Source organism: Pelodiscus sinensis, chromosome 28 (genome assembly GCF_052426305.1).
Source record: "Pelodiscus sinensis isolate ZL-2025 chromosome 28, ASM5242630v1, whole genome shotgun sequence".
Taxonomy (NCBI): domain Eukaryota; kingdom Metazoa; phylum Chordata; order Testudines; family Trionychidae; genus Pelodiscus; species Pelodiscus sinensis.
Window position 1 is genome coordinate 1,006,449 of NC_143079.1, and position 20,384 is coordinate 1,026,832.

General features: G+C 46.7%; 2 protein-coding genes across 3 annotated transcripts in view; one reads left to right on the forward strand and one right to left on the reverse strand.

The window, feature by feature from the left end:
• The window catches only part of AP3M2 (adaptor related protein complex 3 subunit mu 2), a 48,229-nt gene extending 35,643 nt beyond the window's left edge, over positions 1 to 12,586 (reverse strand). The window contains exon 1 of the mRNA XM_075915722.2: positions 10,446 to 12,586. Within this exon, the coding sequence (XP_075771837.2) occupies positions 10,446 to 10,561 (116 nt within the window). The 5' untranslated portion in view covers positions 10,562 to 12,586. The remainder of the gene's footprint in view (positions 1 to 10,445) is intronic.
• A 3,173-nt stretch (positions 12,587 to 15,759) lies between these two features.
• Positions 15,760 to 20,384, forward strand: part of KAT6A (lysine acetyltransferase 6A) — an 85,064-nt gene continuing 80,439 nt past the window's right edge. Inside the window, exons 1-2 of one of the 2 annotated variants that reach the window (XM_075915716.2) lie at positions 15,760 to 15,905; positions 17,072 to 17,999. In XM_075915716.2, the coding sequence (XP_075771831.2) occupies positions 17,397 to 17,999 (603 nt within the window). In that variant the 5' untranslated portion in view covers positions 15,760 to 15,905; positions 17,072 to 17,396. Of the gene's footprint in view, positions 15,906 to 17,071; positions 18,095 to 20,384 lie in introns of those variants that run through there. The other variant, XM_075915717.2, reaches the window with a different exon arrangement.

Genomic DNA, 20,384 nt, shown 5'->3' on the forward strand with positions numbered 1-20,384 from the left:
TTTCTTGAAATGTGGCGCCCAGAACTGGACACAGTACTCCAGCTGAGGCCTAACTAGTGCAGAATAGAGCGGCAGAATGACTTCACGAGTTTTGCTTACAACACACCTGTTGATACAACCTAGAATCATATTTGCTTTTTTTGCAACAGCATCACACTGTTGACTCATATTCAACTTGTAGTCCACTATGACCCCTAGATCCCTTTCCGCCATGCTCCTTCCTAGACAGTCGCTTCCCATCTTGTATGTATGGAACTGATTGTTCCTTCCTAAGTGGAGCACTCTGCATTTCTCCTTATTAAACCTCATCCTGTTTACCTCTGACCATTTCTCTAACTTGCTAAGGTCATTTTGAATTATGTCCCTATCCTCCAAAGAAGTTGCAACCCCACCCAGTTTGGTATCATCTGCAAACTTAATAAGAGTACTCTCTATCCCAATATCTACATCATTGATGAAGATATTGAATAGTACGGGTCCCAAAACAGACCCTTGAGGAACTCCACTTGTTATCCCTTTCCAGCAGGATTTAGAACCGTTAACAACAACTCTCTGACTACGGTTATCCAGCCAATTATGCACCCACCTTATCGTGGCCCTATCTAAGTTATATTTGCCTAGTTTATCAATAAGAATATCATGCGAGACCGTATCAAATGCCTTACTAAAGTCTAGGTATATGACATCCACCGCTTCTCCCTTATCCACAAGGCTCGTTATCTTTTCAAAGAAAGCTATCAGATTAGTTTGGCATGACTTGTTCTTCACAAACCCATGCTGGCTATTCCCTATCACTTTATTACTTTCCAAGTGTTTGCATACGATTTCCTTAATTACCTGCTCCATTATCTTCCCTGGGACAGACGTTAAACTGACCGGTCTATAATTTCCTGGGTTGTTCTTATTCCCCTTTTTATAGATGGGCACAATATTTGCCCTTTTCCAGTCTTCTGGAATCTCCCCTGTCTGCCATGATTTTTCAAAGATCATAGCTAAAGGCTCAGATACCTCCTCTATCAGCTCCTTGAGTATCCTGGGATGCATTTCATCAGGACCTGGTGACTTGCTGACATCTAACTTTCCTAAGTGATTTTTAACTTGTTCTTTGTGTATCCTATCTTCTAAACTTACCCTCTCTCTGCTTGTATTCACTACGTTAGGCACACCTCCAGACTTCTCGGTGAAGACCGAAACAAAGAAGTCATTGAGCATCTCCGCCATTTCCAAGTTCCCTGTTACTGCTTCTCCCTCCTCGCTAAGCAGTGGGCCTACCCTGTCCTTGGTCTTCCTCTTGCTTTTAATGTATTTATAAAAGGTCTTCTTGTTTCCCTTTATGCCTGTAGCTAGTTTGATCTCATTTTGTGCCTTTGCCTTTCTAATCTTGCCCCTGCATTCCCGTGTTGCTTGCCTATATTCCTCCTTTGTTAGTTGTCCTAGTTTCCATTTTTTATATGACTCCTTTTTTATTTTGAGATCATGCAAGATCTCCTTGTTAAGCCAAGCTGGTCTTTTGCCATATTTTCTATCTTTCCTACACAGCGGAATTGTTTGCTTTTGGGCCCTTAACAACGTCCCTTTGAAATACTTCCAACTCTCCTCAGTTGTTTTTCCCTTCAGTCTTGCTTCCCATGGGACCTTACCTACAAGTTCTCTGAAGAGATGTCACACATTTCCCCACCCCCAAATTGGCATGGGGGCGGGAGGAGCATGGAAAGTTTCCTCCGCCCTTCCCCCCTCCCCACCCTGCGAGGAGTGCATGGTTGCGCAGGGCAGGGGCAGAGTGAAGAAAGCTTTACACAGCTCCCCCATCCCCAGGCCTTGATTGGCCTGGGGGAGCGTGCAAAGCCTCCTCCTGCCCTGTGAGTAGCGCGTAGCACTTTGAAGTGCCGCGTGCTCCTCTCAGGGCGAGGGTAGAGTGGGAGGAAGCTTCGGTCATCTGAAGAAGTGGGCTGTGCCCACAAAAGCTCATGATCCCATCTATGTGTTTTGTTAGTCTATAAAGTGCTGCCAGACCATTTGTTGTTTTTTAAGTTTATCCTGTACAGACTAACTTGGCTACCCTCTGAAGCTTAATTACATTGGGACAACTTTCTTGTAGGAGATCTTAGTTCTGAAGAATCACACCAAGCCTCGCCCTATTCTCTCTTGCAGATCTGAGTTTCACAGTGTAGGTCTGGCTCTTGTGAAAGGTCTGTCTCAAACAGTCATGAGCTTCCTACTATCGGTTAACAGTTCGATTGTTTTTGTGGAAAGCAACTGCTGTGGGAGGTCATCACTGTGGGCACAGAGGTGATTTCTTGGCAGTCAGGGCCATTTGCATGGCAGGTTTTGAATATCTGAACCAATACATTGACATATAAACTATTCACTGAGGACCAAGTGAAGAGAAAGCAACACTGGGGATATGTCCATTAAGCAGACAGCTGTGTTTTGTATCGGTTGATAATTTTCCAGGTTTGAAGCTTCATTCCTAGATATGAATTGCAAAAACAAAGCCTGGACGTATATTCATGGACACTACAAATTCTATTAGGCCAAACTTCATGTTGGCTTTTCGCTTCTAAGGACTGTTTCATTTTTCCATTGCAGTTGAACTTAGAAATTTCCATTAATTTACTGAGGATGATAAAAAGACAAATATTGCAGTGTTTACTTTTTAGTTATAAAATAATATATATGTAAAATACCTGCCTCCTGGTAAATTGGTAATGTGGGCCTTGGCAGTGATATCCAAATGATCCTCGATTAGCAATTGGGTTTCTATCATGGGCAACAAAATGTAAATATAAAATAAGGGATATGATTGACTGAAATGAAATGTGAATGGTGACTCAAGTGGTTTCTTTCAAGATTTGATTATGTTGTGTTTAAATATTTGAATTAATCAGTTCTCAGAGACAAGCACCAGAAAGAAACACATTTTACTGCTCATTAAACAGATTTTGGCAGCTAGTACTTACACACTCCTTAGCTTCAGTTTATGCCCTTTTCTTTCTCTGCCTGTTACCCTGACGAATGCATTCCAGCCATCTTTCAAAAATGGATATCCCTCAGTCAAACCCTCTTGTCTTCTAGTGAATACAACCTCCTTCCTCTAACCTTGAATCGTGCATGTTCCGCTGAGATTTTTAGCACCTTCAGTGCCCCTGTTGGGGCCTTTTTGGGGTGTGCCTAGATAACATGAGTGCTACTGGAAACAAGAGTAATCTTCAATATCCACTTCGCTATATGGAGCCCTGACCTGTGTCCAGCACTCCAGATTTGGTCTCACTGCCTGTGACTACTTCTTATTTCCTGCTTTATCCCTGTATCACTACCTTCTTTTTGCTCTTTGATTTCTTGTTGACTGAGTTGGGAAGTTTAGTTTTCTGTTATCATTGTTCTCCAGACCCTTTGGGTTCCCAAACTAGGGGGCATGCCCCCCGGAGGGGTGTGTGTGTGAAGAAATTCCAGGGGGGGCACGAGGTGACCCAGCCCCCTCCCCCCCCAAGAAAGCCCGGTCCGTCCGTCTGTCTGCTCAGCCACCAGAACACGCACAGGGCAGAGTTAATGCTGTTTGAGTTCCTTAGGATTTATCTTCACTTAAAATGCTGCAGTGAGTACTTCAGTGTAAATACTATCTAATGCTGACAGGAGAAGTCCTTCCATCACTGTAGGTAATCCACCTCCGCAAGAGGCAGTAGTTAGGTCCATGGAAGTATTCTTCCCTTGATCAAATGCTGGTCTGCACTGGAAGTTTGATCAGTATAGTTGTCTCTAAGGCTTGTGGATTTCTCTGAGAGATGTAGCTATATAAAAACCAGGCCTTAATTGTGCATTTCTTACATTAGAAAGGCAAAGGGAGTGAGGTCACTGAATACAAAGTTTCTATCTTGACATGTTTTGATTTCTTTCAAGTATAATGTTCACTATGAATTTTGTGGATTTATTATGCTTCATCTAGGGATAATTATAATATCCCTTTAGTTATATTTTACCCTTAATTTACTAATCTGTGTTCTCAAACGCCATTTTCAAACTCCATTCCACCTTCATGTAGGTATTTTCTTGTCCAAGAATACATATAAGACTTCCTTTTAAGAACTATCCCCTCCCATCCATGCAGGAAAGTTCTTTGCCCTTCCCCAAGACCAGGGTGAGGCATGCTAGATGGGCAGCGTTTGTGAAAAGCTTGCCCTTATGCTCCACTGTAGCTAAACAGAAGGCTACATCAACGCATTTCACTAACACTAAATCTACCCAGTTTTTTACAGCTAAAGGTTATAAACAAAATAGTTAAATTATTTGCATAAAGTATCTCACATGGAACTACACAAAACTTGGCAGCTACAACCATTCCCTATTTCTGCACAGGTCAACAGCAGTGCTGGGCATTTGGGAATACCAAAGCATTGCTATAATAAAAGGTCAAAAGGCATGAACTCTAGAAAAAATGCATGAAATGTCACAGACATAGGCACATAATCTGTTTGTAATAAATTATAAAAAGTTCACGATTTTCCCCAAACATCATTAAATCGATATACATCATTAAATCGATATACATCTAATTGGGATCATTGGAGATTTTATTTTTTGCTCTCTATCAGATAAAATTGGGAGTCCCTGTAGTTTGAAAGGGTCTTATCTCTATTCATGAAGCCTGCCCCAAATATTATGAGTTGGTCTGCAGACTTTGTGATTGTGAGCTGAATGCAGAAGGTAATCTTTTCTGCAGTGTTTTGGTTTAAAATCTCTAGAATCGTCTGCAGTTTCAGTTTTTCCTTACAGACTTTTTCACATTTTCACAGTAACCTAACTAACCTTGCCCAGAAGAGCCAAAATAAACTGTTCTCACCAATCGCTTTCATAGTACAAAGATCACCCAGGCTTCCCCAACTCCTAAGAAATTGGTCATTCCTAAAGCAATGAAGATTAGCGAATGCCCTTAAGTTTATTAATTGCTGTTCTCAGTTTATTTATTGTACCACAGCCAGAATCCTCCAGCTGGGAGAGATTACAAATAAAGTTGTATAATATATTATAGTATATTTATATTTTCTATTATACATGAAGGTCCAGACCACTCATGAACATTAAAGATTCTGATGCTTTTCATAGCTTTATGGATATTAACCCAGATGTCCTGGCCAAATTACATCCTGCCTTCCTAAATGCCTCTGCAGTTGGATACAGTGTTCCCCTTCACTTCCTCTCCAAAACTGTTTTGCACTATTAGTATGCATTGTCCGACAGCTGCTGCCTTTCACCCCAAACCAGATGTGTATCAGTTTTGGGTGAACTGATCCTTGAGAAGAGCTTGTGTATCTGTTTAAGCCTGTAATCTATTTGGGACCCTTGGCTACAAAGATCTCTGTGGGGTAGGAAGAAGAAAGAACCAATTTAAATGTCAGATCATTATTCTGCTTCTAATATAGCACAACTGTGGGTCAATGGGTTGAGAACTCTATGTCTGCATAGATCTCACCTTGACATGGATTTTGAGTGTTGGATGTTAATTGATCTTAATGGAGAAGATATTTATACTAGTAGATTGTATCTGAGGGAGAAACTGTAAACATTTGATATTCAACATAAGGATCTATGTGAATAAAAGCAACATTATTACCTGGTGAAAACTGCTGTAAAACAGAAAGGAGTGGCTATTAATGCACGTTATTATAATAACTATAATAGTTGTGGCATTAATGATACCACACATTATTATAAAAATTACTATTAAATAAATAGTAATCTGACAAAGTGGGTCTTTGCCCACAAAAGCTTATGCTCCAATAAATCTGTTAGTCTATAAGGTGCCACAGGACTTCTCGTTGCTTTTGCAGATTCAGACTAACACGGCTACCCCTCTGATATTAAATAAATAACACTTGTTTTGGGGTTGGATACAGCCCTAAGCAAACATGTTATTTGATATCAGTTTTCCCTTATTTAAAGAAACAAGATATTTTCCTGAATTGGCTAGCCTGCTACAGAGCTGTGCCAAAACAGAAGGCACACTCTGTACAGGTCTTTTCTTCTCTGTAACTTTGTCATGAAATATCATGGACTCCTCTTTCCCAAGATAACTTTTTTGTTAATAATAAAACAATTAAAGAGCAATACTCAGGCAAGGAAAACCAATGCTAGCATTACTATTTTTCATACATCTATTTCCAAAATCTTATTATTCTTCATTTAAAAAAAACCACACAAAATTTAACATCTTTTATCTGCAAAAGTTTCCATGCCAACTTATGAGTAATCCTGCAGTAAACTAATGAGAGCACAGCTTAATAGTATTTGTCCAGGAAATATACTTCCCTTTGACACTTCCAAGGAGTTGGGGGAAATAATCGTAAAATGATGTAAGATACCATGACAAGTTCCTGTGAACTCTTCTGGCCTTTGGGAGACACCTGGATCATTCGGGACACTACTCTGCAATTCAAATTTTTCCAAGAATGTTCTGGTGTCCTGCTAGTCCCTGGGAAGAGGCATTGTCAGTTCCATAACTGTTCCTTGCTGCAGAAATGTAGCTTGGCTGCTTCCAAGCTGTTAAAGTGGAGATCAGATTTCATTCTAAACTAAATAAATGTTCTTCCCAGGATTGTTGTGGATTTTACTATAAATCTAAAGGGGAAAGAGAAGAGTCCAATGAAAAATGCTTCCAGCACTGAATTCAAAGTGGAGTTGGTTAGTACAGTCAGAGCCTGAGTAATCAAGGTCAGCGAAGTCACAACTGAGTTAACAAGTGGATATCTCAGTGAAAAATGGGGCCAGCCACAGCCAAAGAACTGGGCATTTCAGAAATGATGTTACCAAAGTGTACATTATCTTGATGGATAAAACAACTTTTTATTACCCACAGCATGCCACGTGCAATGATTTTGCTGGTGTAACTCTCAGCTTGTGCTGTGAAAATGGAAAGCAGGGTTAGAGGGAGAATAATCAGTATTTGACTTCCAAAAAAACTTGTGGACCCTGATGTCCCCAAACTGGAATTAGCTATTGACTTTTCCTTTAAGTACTCATACTAGAAGCGGTAGCTGTAAAACAGAGATGTAGTGTTATCTGCTTTTCAGTCATTCAACTAAGCAAACTGCTCGGCATGGCCCCCTCTTGCCTGTGTATACACGGGTGGTTCCTTGAATTCTCCTGAGAGCCTTTGATGAAACATTCATCGAGGTACTCTGCAATTTTCCTGAAGATTTCTAGGGATGGCAGCATTATTTCTTCCTCCAAGGTAGGGCCCTTTTCCATGTTAGTCAGCTGTAACTTAACTTTAATAGGTAGCAGGTTTAGGACTAATAAAAGAAAGTTCTTCTTCACACAGCGTGTAGTCAACCTGTGGAACTCCTTGCCAGAGGAGGCTGTGAAGCCTAGGACTATAAGAGAGTTTAAAGAGAAGCTAGATAATTTCCCCTGGCTATTAGCCAGGGGATAGTAGTGGTGTCCCTGGCCTTTGTTTGTCAGAGGCTGGAGAAGGATGGCAAGAGACAAATCACTGATCATTGTCTTTGGTTCACCCTCTCTGGGGCACCTGGTGCTGGCCACTGTTGGCAGACAGGCTACTGGGCTAGATGGACCTTTGGTCTGACCCAGTACGGCCGTTCTCATGTAACTTCAGCAGGCATCGTTGCAGTACACAGACTAGGCAGCTATAGGATGCCGTAATAGCTGTATTTTTTGTGCCATTGTCACCATGAGTGAGATATCAGTTAAAATACCACCACTACCTGTGGAAAATGTTGCCAATCTTCAGTGCCATTTCTCAGTACTCATAGTTGCATGCAACAGAATGAGGGAAATCATAGAATCATAGAACCATAGAGCTGGAAGAGACCTCAGAAGGTCATCAAGTCCAGCCCCCTGCTCTAGGCAGGACCAATCCCAACTAAATCAACCTGGCCAGGGCTTTGTCAAGCCGAGACTTAAACACCTCTAGGGATAGAGACTCCACTACTTCCCTAGGTAACCCATTCCAGTGCTTCACCACCCTCCTAGTGAAATAGTTTTTCCTAATATCCAACCTGGACCTCTCCCACCACAACTTGAGACCATTGCTCCTTGTTCTGCCATCTGTCACTACTGAGAACAGCCTCTCTCCATCCTCTTTGGAACCTCTTTTCAGGAAGTTGAAGGCTGCTATCAAATCCCCCCTCACTCTTTGCTTCTGCAGACTAAACAGACCCAACTCCCTCAGCCTCTTCTCATAAGTCATATGCTCCAGCCCCCTAATCATTTTGGTTGCCCTCCGCTGGACGCTCTCCAATGCGTCCACATCCTCCAATACTCCAGATGTGGCCTCACCAAAGCCGAATAAAGGGGAATAATGACATCCCTGGATCTGCTGGCAATGCTCCTCTTAATGCAACCTAATATGCCATTAGCCTTCTTGGCTACAAGGGCATGCTGTTGACTCATATCCAGCTTCTCATCCACTGTAACCCCCAGGTCCTTTTCTGCAGAACTGCTACTTAACCGGTTGGTCCCCAGCTTGTAACTATGCTTGGGATTCTTCCGTCCCAAGGGCAGGACTCTGCGCTTGTCCTTGTTGAACCTCATCAGATTTCTTGTGGCCCAATCCTCCAATTTGTCTGAGTCAGTCTGGACCCTATCTCTGCTCTCAAACGTATCTACCTCTCCTCCTAGCTTAGTGTCATCCGCAAACTTGCTGGTGTGTCTAGACTGGCCAGTTTTTCCAGAAAATCAGCCGCTTTTCTGGAAAAACTTGCCAGCTGTCTACACTGGCTGCTTGAATTTCCGCAAAAGCACTGACTTCCTACTGTAAGAAATCAGTGCTTTTTGCGGAAATACTATGCTGCTCCCATTCGGGCAAAAGTCCCTTTTGCGCAAAACTTTTGCACAAAAGGGACAGTGTAGACAGCTCAGATTTGTTTTGCACAAAAAAGCCCCGATCGTGAAAATGGCGATCGGGGCTTTTTTGCGCAAAAGCACGTCTAGATTGGCCATGGATGCTTTTCCGCAAAAAGTGCTTTTGCGGAAAAGCGTCTGTACCAATCTAGACACTCTTTTCCGCAAATGCTTTTAACGGAAAACTTTTCCGTTAAAAGCATTTCCGGAAAATCATGCCAGTCCAGACGTAGCCACTGAGGGTGCAATCCATCCCCTCATCCGGGTCATTAATAAAGATATTGAAAAAATGAGGAGGGAATTCATGGTAGGTCATACTCATCACAACTGATGCTGTCAGTGAGGTCATGTGCAGGCACTCTGAAGCTGAAGAGTCAATAAGCATGTCCTGTTTAAGTCTTTAGGGTAGCAAGGGAAGGGAGCTCTGAATCTTAACTTTTTCTTTCCATTGTGAGCATATTGACTATGGTACCTGTGTGTTTTATGTGCAGCTGCTATTGTTGCAGCCTTAAGTGGTTCCCCTTCCATACCTGCAGGAAGGGGAATCAGATGAGAAAAAAGATGACTCAGGATAGATAACATGTTCAGTGCAATCCTGCAAGCCTGTACTGTATCAGATTTTGAGCACAATGAACACTGCAAACAGTCTGTAGAAGGAAAGAGCAGACATGAGAAAGGACCAGGAATCTCAGCAGGAAAAAGAAAGAGAAAAGCATCAGGACGTAAAGGGGCTTTTCTGGTACCAAACACAGATGCTTGTGGATTTACAGGTTCAACAATCATAGGCTCGCCTCCCATAGCAATCCATTGGAGATCTTTATTATAGGATCTCCTTAAACCAATTGCAGGGGTCAACATCTCTACCCCTACCATTCTACTCTGTGGGACACTAAAGACAATCATAGTCCCTGACCTGTTAAAGCCACGATTGCTATATGTGTAAGTTAAATGGACGCGAATGTTTGTTCCCTTTGTTAAGGTCCACTCCATTAATGTACAATAAACTTCCGATAATCCAGCACCTTTAGGATCCAGGGGTGCCGTATTATCAGATATGCCAGAGTACCGGAACGGGGCCTATGACGGGTCTGGGGGGCGGTTGGCAGGGAACTGCGCAGTGGCGGACTTTGGGAAGCCGGGGGCAGAGCAGCTCCAATTGTCCAGCTGGCCGGCACACTTCCAGGTTCCAGTTGGTGCTGGACTATCAGGAGTGCCGGACCACTGGATGCTGGACAATTTGAGTTTTATTGTACTTAGTTTTTAATGTATTTGTTTTTAAATTGCACAGACTTTTCTTTGCACCGGTCTTGTTACTGAATAAAAGTCTATTATTTGGAAATTAATCATTACTAGTTCACAGCATGTGCTAATAGTGCCTAGCAGTTCTGAAAGCACCCACTTGTTACTGTACAGCATGACACAATTCATATGACCAGTGTAATAATCCTAAATGTACAGCAAGCATCAAAAATTCATAAGTGCATTTGCAGCATTATATTCATAACTGTACACAATATAATTCCCAACAAGCTCCAGAACAGCAGGGCCAGGTAGCGCACAATACAACACAATGCATTACTGTGCCTTACCATAAATGTTTTCTTTCAAAGCCTCCCAGAGCTGCACAGATCTGCGTTGAGCTTTTCTCATAAGACCTTGTTTTTAGCTGTTCAAACTCAGCAGACATCCACTCCACCTCCTTCATCCACCCTAGCTGCAATTTCCCCACTTTGCTTCACAGGTAAGCAGGACTCAGCAGGCATTAGGATTTTATTTTCCTCTCTGAGATCCAATCCCATAAGTAAACACCACCAGCATCTCTTCAGTCTACCAAAAACATATTCATCTGTCATTCTGCACTGAGCTGGTCGTTGATGCTTTTTTGGTGCTATGGAGGGGGTTGATTTACAGCTTCATCAACTGGGAAAAGGGATAAGCCAGGTCCTCCAAGATGTCTAGAGGCATTTCAACATCACCATAGTTAATTTGATAGTTGAGCAAGGAAGACCCTGTTTCTTAGATTTTGGAACAGTTCTGTGTTCTTAAAGATACAAGCATCATGTACCTTCCCTGACCAGCCAAAACTGATGTCAGTGAAGCATCCCCAGCAATTCACCAATGCAAAGCTTGCATAACCATAAAAATGTATATCTGTTGATATACTCTGTGGCAAGGTGGTTTGGTACCAAAATTAAGCTGTGTGTGCTATCTGTTGCTCCACCACAAATTGGGAATTCCACTGCAGAAAATCCATCCACTATGTTCTGCACCTTGCCAAAAGTCACAGTCCTGAATAGCAGATGACTGATGGCCCTGCAAGCTTGCATAGCAATAAATCCCACTGTGGAGTTTCCATCTCCAAAATGATTTCCCAATGATTGGTAACAATCCGGATCTGAGAGTTTCCACAGGGCAATTGCCACTAGCTTCTCAATGCAACTCTCATTTTGGTGTCTGTGGTGAGCTTGATATACAGATCTAGAAATGGAACCTTGCATATTCAAAAGCTCTACAGCCAATGTTCACCATCTCAACCAAGTCTGCGTTACAATGCAACCCCATCAGTCAGTGCTTGTTTCTCAGGCCCAGAAGCAGCACTCCACCAACAGCAGCTGTTCTGGGAATGCCATCAACAACCTTGAATGGTTTCTTTCTATGTCCCACATAAATGTGTCCTCCAAGAACTCATCATGTTCCCTGCTCATGCAGGTCTTCTTACAGCTCTGCAAATAGAGAAAGCTCATGTTTCACGTGCTTGTAATGCTTATGCCAATAATGGAGAGTCCACACATCCGTCAGAGATGGCAGACAGCAATGAGAGCTATGTGGGCTTGTGGGATTTTTAAAAAAGGCATGAAAAACACGGGATATAGATGACATTATGGGATAGAGACAGTTGCATGTCTGGAAGTTAACCCCTTCCTCCTCTGCACAGCTCATATTTGCCACACAATTCATTCCCAAATCTTTCCAAAAGATGGTGTGTTGAATAGTATCAGGGATACCTTCCCACAGTGCACTGCACGGTACATCAACACAGGCACTCCTGGTGAGTATATGCAGTGCTAAGACAAGAAGCCAAGTATGCATGAACACAGGTGCTTTACTATGGCAGCTTTATGCCAACATCAGTTGTGCTGATCAAAGTCTGTAGTGTAGACAAGCTCCAGTCCTACAGATTTACAAAGTTTAAGGTTAGGCCTACACAAAGTTCAGTCAACCCAGCTATGTCACACCGAGATGTGAAAAATCCACACCCCTCAGTGACGAAATTGAGTGGACCTAACACCTGGTGTAGACCATTGCTAAATCAATGGAAAGCTTCTTCAATCAACCTGGCTACTATGTCCTGAGAGAAGTGGTTTAGCAGAGTCATGGGAGAACCGCTCTTGTTGCAGAAGTATCTACATTGAAGTGCTGGAACTGAGCCGTTGTAGCTTTTCAAGTGCAGACAAGCCCTAGGTTTAGTAAATGCTCTTTATCAACAACTACATTTAATTCTGAAATAGAAAATATTTAACGTTGTAAGATACGAATATGCCATGCAGTTTCTTTACAAATACAGGACAGAAATATTTATTAAACGCCTGTTCATTTTGCCATCCCTGCCTAGTATGCTGAGTCCCTCAACTCCTATTATGTGATCACACTTTATTTCTCATCCTCTCTCCCTCTAATTAGCTCCTGCCCCATTTTCTGTCAACCCTTCCCCAAATGCCATCCACCCTATAACTACTCCCACTGTCCCCAAACCTTTCCACCCTCCACCCCTTTCCCTACCTCCCAAATCCTCCTCCCAACCTCCTTCACTCCCCCATAAATAAACTCCTCTCCAACCACCCAAGTCCCTTCATCCTCCTAAGACAGAGGTGGGCAATAATTTTTGAAGGGGGGCCACTTCACAAATTTCTGAAGTGGTTTCAGGATGCCCCAGAAGGGACGGAGCCAGGGGGCTTCCTGTGCTCTTCTCCCCACAGACCCTGATTGGCCTGGGGGTGGGGAGAGTGCGTGAAATGTTTGCCCCTGCCTCCCCCAGTGCCTAGAGAGAATCACCAGCTGTTTTGAATAGTTGGTGGTTCCCTCTGGTGCTGCATGCCCCTCCCCAGGTCTCGATTGGCTTGGGGCGGAGGAGCAGCTAGGTGGCCAAGGGCTGAATCAACTTGCTTGGTGGGCTGGATCTGGCCCCTGGAGGCTGTCTTGCCCACCCCTGCCCTAAGCCCTTCTACCAAACCTCTCCCCAAAGTTCCTCTGTCCTCCCAAACTCTCCACCCCAAACTCCTCTATCCCTAGAAACCCTTCCCTAAAGTCCCTCATCCCAAAACCCCTTCTCCAATCCTACTCCTAAGTGCTTCTATTTCCAGAGACTGCTCCTCAAAGCCGTACCCCCAAACCCTCTCCTATAGCCCTCTCCCTAAAGTCTCCCATCAACCTTAAACTCTCCTCCCTAACCCATTCTATCCCCAAGGTCCCTCTCTGCAACCAAATCCTCCTCCCCACACCCTTCTGCCTCCAGAGACCCCTCCCCAAAGTCAAACCATCCCCACAAACCTCCCAATACCCCCAGAAACCCCTCAAAGTCACCCCAACCTCCCCCCACTCCTGTCCCGAGACCCCCCCAAAGTCACCCCAACCTCACCAACTTCCCCACACTCATCCCCAGAGACCCCCCCAAAGTCACCCCAACCTCCCCCCACTCCTGTCCCGAGACCCCCCCAAAGTCACCCCAACCTCACCAACTTCCCCACACTCATCCCCAGAGACCCCCCAGTCACCCCAACCTCCCCCCACTCCTGTCCCGAGACCCCCCAAAGTCACCCCAACCTCCCCCCACTCCTGTCCCGAGACCCCCCCAAAGTCACCCCAACCTCCCCCCACTCCTGTCCCCAGAGCCCCCCAAAGTCACCCCAACCTCCCCCACTCCTGTCCCCAGACCCCCCCAAAGTCACCCCAACCTCCCCCCACTCCTGTCCCGAGACCCCCCCAAAGTCACCCCAACCTCCCCCCACTCCTGTCCCGAGACCCCCCAAAGTCACCCCAACCTCCCCCCACTCCTGTCCCGAGACCCCCCCAAAGTCACCCCAACCTCCCCCCACCCCTGTCCCGAGACCCCCCCAAAGTCACCCCAACCTCCCCCCACCCCTGTCCCGAGACCCCCAAAGTCACCCCAACCTCCCCCCACCCCTGTCCCCAGACCCCCCCAAAGTCACCCCAACCTCCCCCCACCCCTGTCCCCAGACCCCCCCAAAGTCACCCCAACCTCCCCCACCCCTGTCCCCAGACCCCCCCAAAGTCACCCCAACCTCCCCCCACTCCTGTCCCGAGACCCCCCCAAAGTCACCCCAACCTCCCCCACTCCTGTCCCGAGACCCCCCAAAGTCACCCCAACCTCCCCCACTCCTGTCCCCAGACCCCCCAAAGTCACCCCAACCTCCCCCACTCCTGTCCCGAGACCCCCCAAAGTCACCCCAACCTCCCCCACCCTGTCCCGAGACCCCCCCAAAGTCACCCCAACCTCCCCCACCCCTGTCCCGAGACCCCCCCAAAGTCACCCCAACCTCCCCCACCCCTGTCCCGAGACCCCCCAAAGTCACCCCACCCTCCCCCACTCCTGTCCCAGACCCCCCAAAGTCACCCCAACCTCCCCCACTCCTGTCCCCAGACCCCCCCAAAGTCACCCCAACCTCCCCCACTCCTGTCCCGAGACCCCCCAAAGTCACCCCACCCTCCCCCACTCCTGTCCCCAGACCCCCCAAAGTCACCCCACCCTCCCCCACTCCTGTCCCCAGACCCCCCAAAGTCACCCCACCCTCCCCCACTCCTGTCCCCAGACCCCCCAAAGTCACCCCAACCTCCCCCACTCCTGTCCCGAGACCCCCCCAAAGTCACCCCAACCTCCCCCACTCCTGTCCCGAGACCTCCCCAAAGTCACCCCAACCTCCCCCACTCCTGTCCCGAGACCTCCCCAAAGTCACCCCAACCTCCCCCACTCCTGTCCCCAGACCCCCCAAAGTCACCCCAACCTCCCCCACCCCTGTCCCGAGACCCCCCCAAAGTCACCCCACCCTCCCCCACTCCTGTCCCCAGACCTCCCCAAAGTCACCCCAACCTCCCCCACTCCTGTCCCCAGACCGCCCCAAAGTCACCCCAACCTCCCCCCACTCCTGTCCCCAGACCCCCCAAAGTCACCCCACCCTCCCCCACTCCTGTCCCCAGACCCCCCAAAGTCACCCCACCCTCCCCCACTCCTGTCCCCAGACCCCCCAAAGTCACCCCACCCTCCCCCACTCCTGTCCCCAGACCCCCCAAAGTCACCCCAACCTCCCCCACTCCTGTCCCGAGACCCCCAAAGTCACCCCAACCTCCCCCCACTCCTGTCCCGAGACCCCCCAAAGTCACCCCACCCTCCCCCACTCCTGTCCCCAGACCCCCCAAAGTCACCCCAACCTCCCCCCACCCCTGTCCCCAGACCCCCCAAAGTCACCCCACCCTCCCCCCACTCCTGTCCCCAGACCCCCCAAAGTCACCCCAACCTCCCCCACTCCTGTCCCCAGACCCCCCAAAGTCACCCCAACCTCCCCCACTCCTGTCCCCAGACCCCCGTCACCCCAACCTCCCCCCACTCCTGTCCCCAGACCCCCCAAAGTCACCCCAACCTCCCCCACTCCTGTCCCGAGACCCCCCAAAGTCACCCCAACCTCCCCCACTCCTGTCCCCAGACCCCCGTCACCCACCCCTCTGCCCCAGACTCCTCCCCACACCGCTCTGCCCCAGAGCCCACCCACGTCCCCCCAACCCTCCTCACACCCTTCTGCCCCCAGAGACCCCTCCCCCCGACCCCTCACGCGCGCGGCGCTGCGCTCGGTGCGTCTCCCTGGCCCCGCGCAGCCCGGCTGTTCTCTCGGCGGGTCCCCCTCCCGCCGCAGGCTATTCCCCTCCGCCGCCCCCTCCCCCCGCCGCCGAGCGCCGGACCCAAGATGGCCGCCGTGTCAGTTTGGGGCTTCGCCGCCGTCCGGCCTCCGGCTCGCGCTTCGCGGCTCGCGCAGGCCCCGGTGAGTGGCGCGGCGCAGGCCGCTCGCGGCTGGGGGCCCGGCGGCGCGGGGGCCGCGGGCAGGCGGCAGGTCGGGCCCTGCCGCCCCGGGACGGGGAGGCCCGGCGGGTTCGCCAGGCCCCGCGGCCTGTTCCGGCCCCGCCGCCGCCGCTCTGCGCCAAGCCCGGCCTCGGCCCCGCCGCCCCGCCGCCGCGCCCACGGCAGGCCGCGGATGAGGCCGGTGGCGCGGGCCGCGGCGCTGGGCTGCGGCGGCTCGTGGCGCGGCTCCAGGGGGGCGGCGGCGCCGCGGGAAGCCCGGGCCGGGCTGCTCGGTGCCCGGGAGCAGGGTCAGGCGCCCGGCGGGCGGGCGGGGCGGGAGCGGCTTGACAGGTGCAGGGGCGCTGCAGCGTGAGCCGGTGTCCCGGGGCCGCCCCCCGCCTGTCACAGCGGCCTGCCCTGCGGGGGCGGCAGGGTCCCTGCCCGGGCCCAGGGATGGGGACTCGGAGGCATCGCAGCTGTCTGTGGTCCGCATCTCCCCTTGCATCTGCAGCAGCGAGTACAGCTCCTGTGTCAGGAACTCGCCTTCCCTGCAGATTTTGTGTTGAGCAGGGGTTCTAAACTTCTGCCTCAGTGTTAAGCGTATCCCGTCTGAGGGGGCTCCAGGGTCTGATTTGGGTGTTTTCAAATCCTTTGTTGCGTGCAAGCTCTCCCACACTTCCTAGAAAGCAGGGGATGAGAAGGAAGAGCTAGAGGTAATACGCTGACTAACTTCAAACTTCCTGGTATAAACTCTCTCCTATAAAAATGGTGGTTTGCAATAAACTGTTCACAACTCCTTGAATGTCAGTGTAAGAGGCAAAATGTACCTGGTGCCTGTGAGAGTCCTGTAGTTACTTTGTATTGAGAACTCAGGCTGATGTTTTCACTACAAAATTAAATGTGTTTGTTACATCAAGATAGCTATCATGATGTAAAATTCTATTGAAAATCAGGCACCAGATAGTTTTGTTTAAGTGAAGACATAGCCTAAGTAGTATTTAAGCTTTGTTACAAAATGTGCTCTGAAACTTCAATGATGGATTAGAAGAATTTACTGTATTCTTGTATGTTTGTGAATATACAATCTAGATTGGAACACTTGTGACTGTCTTTGTGTGTGTGTGTGACTATTTTCTCATTTTCTTTCAGATTTAATGTTCCAATTTTTCTGATGTGAGATTGGAAATCCAAAATTGAGGTGACATGTGCTGAGTTCTGTGCAACTTTGTGAAAACCTTGCTCAGGAGCTGTTGGATTTATTGAGAGCATGAAGAAATTCCTAACAGACTATGTAATTTTTCTACTTTCAGTTGAAAAATATTAATGTTGGAAAAAGAGTTAATTCAGATTCAGAAATGTGTATGCTATGGTTAACTGGTTCCCATCCTCCAAAAATCTGTTTTCCCATGGTGTAAAGCTTATTCAGCATCGGGATAAAGGATAACGACTCTATGGATATACAGAATTCTTCACCATGGTAAAACTCGCTAACCCGCTGTATACGGAGTGGATTTTGGAGGCAATCAAAAAAGTGAAGAAGCAAAAACAGCGCCCTTCAGAGGAGCGGATATGCAATGCAGTATCTTCATCCCATGGTTTGGACCGAAAAACTGTCCTGGAACAACTAGAATTGAGTGTTAAAGATGGAACTATATTAAAAGTCTCCAACAAAGGTCTCAATTCCTACAAGGATCCTGATAATCCTGGGAGAATAGCACTTCCTAAACCTCGAAACCATGGAAAGTTGGATGGTAAACCAAACGTGGACTGGAATAAACTAATCAAACGAGCAATTGAGGGCTTGGCAGAGTCCAGTGGTTCATCCTTGAAGAATATTGAACGCTTTTTGAAAGGTCAGAAGGATGTGTCCACATTGTTTGGAGGTAGTGGTACCTCCATCTTTCACCAGCAATTGCGACTAGCTGTCAAGCGTGCTGTTGGCCATGGCAGACTCCTTAAAGATGGACCTTTGTACCAACTCAACACTAAAGCAGCCATCAATGCTGAGGGGAAAGAGAGCTGTGAGTCTCTTTCCTGTCTGCCTCCAGTGTCACTCCTTCCCCATGAAAAGGATAAGGTAAGAGCCAAGAATACACCAACATTTCCTTGGAACTGATGAAAAATGGTGATACAGGCTCAAAATTTGAGGTCACTCTCTTTAATATGTAACTGGTAAGTTGAAAATGGGCAAGAGACTTTAAGAACTGTGCGGCAAGTGAATGGTTCTGTTTTCTTCCAGTTTCTGAGCATGAACGCAGTTGGTATTTTGTGCCTGCCACTTGGACAGGTCAAATGGCAAACTAGGTAGTTCCCTTCCCAATATTCAGGGTGTGAAATTAAAGGGTTGGTCAGAGACTTCCTAACAACACAACTTTGAGTATGTATCATATTTTTAACTCCACTTATCAGTAGGAAAAGCAGGATAGAATCCTCTCACATTTTTAAATCAGATGGATTATAAAAAAGGACATAAGAACGGCCAAACTAGGTCAGACCAATGGTTCATCCAGCAGAAGCAGCCACTCTAGCTTGCCTGGAGGACTTCTCCTTTGCTGTTTTTCCAGGGTCAGCATGGGGCTTCGGGCCTAGTGCATCCCATCACATGTAGACATAAGGATGACCATACGGGGTCAGCCCAACAGTCCATCTAGCCCAGTATCCTGTCTGCCGACAGTAGCCAATACCTAATGCCCCAGGGGAAGGGAATACAACAGGTAATCCTCACGTGATCCCTCCCCTGTCACCCACCTCCGGAGAAACAGGCTAGGGACACCATTCCTACCCATCCTGGCTAATAGCCATTGATGGACCTAATCTCCATGAATCTATCTAGCTCTTTTTTGAGCCCTGTTAAAAGTTCTAGCCTTCACCTCATCCTCTGGCAAGGAGTTCCACAGGTTGACTTTGCATAGAGTGAAGAAAAACTTCCTTCTGTTTGTTTTAAACCTGCTGTTTATTAATTTCATTTGGTGACCCCTAGTTCTTATATTGTGGGAATAGTAAATAACTTTTCCTTATTAACTTTTTCCATACCAGTCATGATTTTATAGACCTGTATCATATCCCCTCCTTAGACTCCTCTTTTCTGAGATGAAAAGTCCCAGTCTTTTTAATCTCTCTTCATGAGACCCCTTCCAACTCCCTAATAATTTTTGTTGCCCTTTTTATGAACCTTTTCCAATGCCAAGATAACTTTTTTGGAGATGAGGCGACCACATATCATATTGTATGTGTAGTAGGGATTATATTTTCAAATGTGCATTACTTCACATTTATCAACATTAAATTTAATTTGCCACTTTGTTGCCCACTCACTTAGTTTTGTGAGATCTGTTTGAAGCTCTTCGCAGTCTGCTTTGGTCTTAACTATCAAGAAAAATCAAGGTTTTTTTGTTTTGTTTGTTTGTTTCATTTGGCTACCAGCCCAATTCACTATGTTGGACGCAATTAATTATTTATTAATTATTTGTTTTGTGATAGCTGATTAGGACTTGTAGATGCTATCTGAGCCTTATTGTGCTAAGTGATTTCAACCCACATAATGAATGATAGTTCTTGTCTCAACAAATTTAGTTTTAGTTAATGAAAAGTCAGCAAGTCAATAGAACAAATGGGGGACAGGATGGAAGAAAAGGTAATAGAATGAACACTTTTTAAATGTATGTTACAGTACAAAATAATGTGGTTCCATTAGCATAAAGAAACGTGTATAGATTCATTTTAAAATGAAACACCTTTCTTCTGTATTATAATGTCTCCTCTTCTGTGCATATTTTTGGCATGTTTCTTTATATTCCTCTCCTTCTATAAGATTTTGGACCTCTCCAACTTCAAGATCAAGTTAGCAGAGTGAAATTGACACTGGTAGTTTCACTCTTGCCACTGTTTTACCACTGGGGAAGTTATGTCAACAAGTTTATTTTCAAGTAAAGGCAAGAGTTGCCAAGATAGGGGTCCCTTTGTACTGCAAGTCTCTGAAGCCTTCTGCAACAGTGTTGAAAGTAACTTTCTCTCATCCACACTACTGGCTAAATTATTTTCAACTCTGAGAGTAGAAGGTCTTGTTGCTGACATACTTTTGTTACTGATGAGATCTCAGTGCCCATCTAATTAGTTTCATGCTTCAGACAGGGTTCTTCCCCATTCTAACAAGCTTTGAGGCCTTGATGACATGAAGTTTCCTTTCTATAATTTCTCACTACGCAGCAAAGATCCAACAATGACTGTACAGGGGAGAGCACTATTGTAAACAGAACACTGTTACTTTCATCACTGTTGGACATAGACCTGCACTGAGTAGGATTAGAGGATTGCTTACTAGACCAGCATAGTTACAGCATTATGGTCATTGTATACACAAGCAGTAAAACCAATAGCAGCTGAACCGATGATAGTAACAGTGGGAAACCGTAGTATGCCTTAGGGTCTGCTCTCTGAGAGAACATCTATGCTCTGGAGGTGG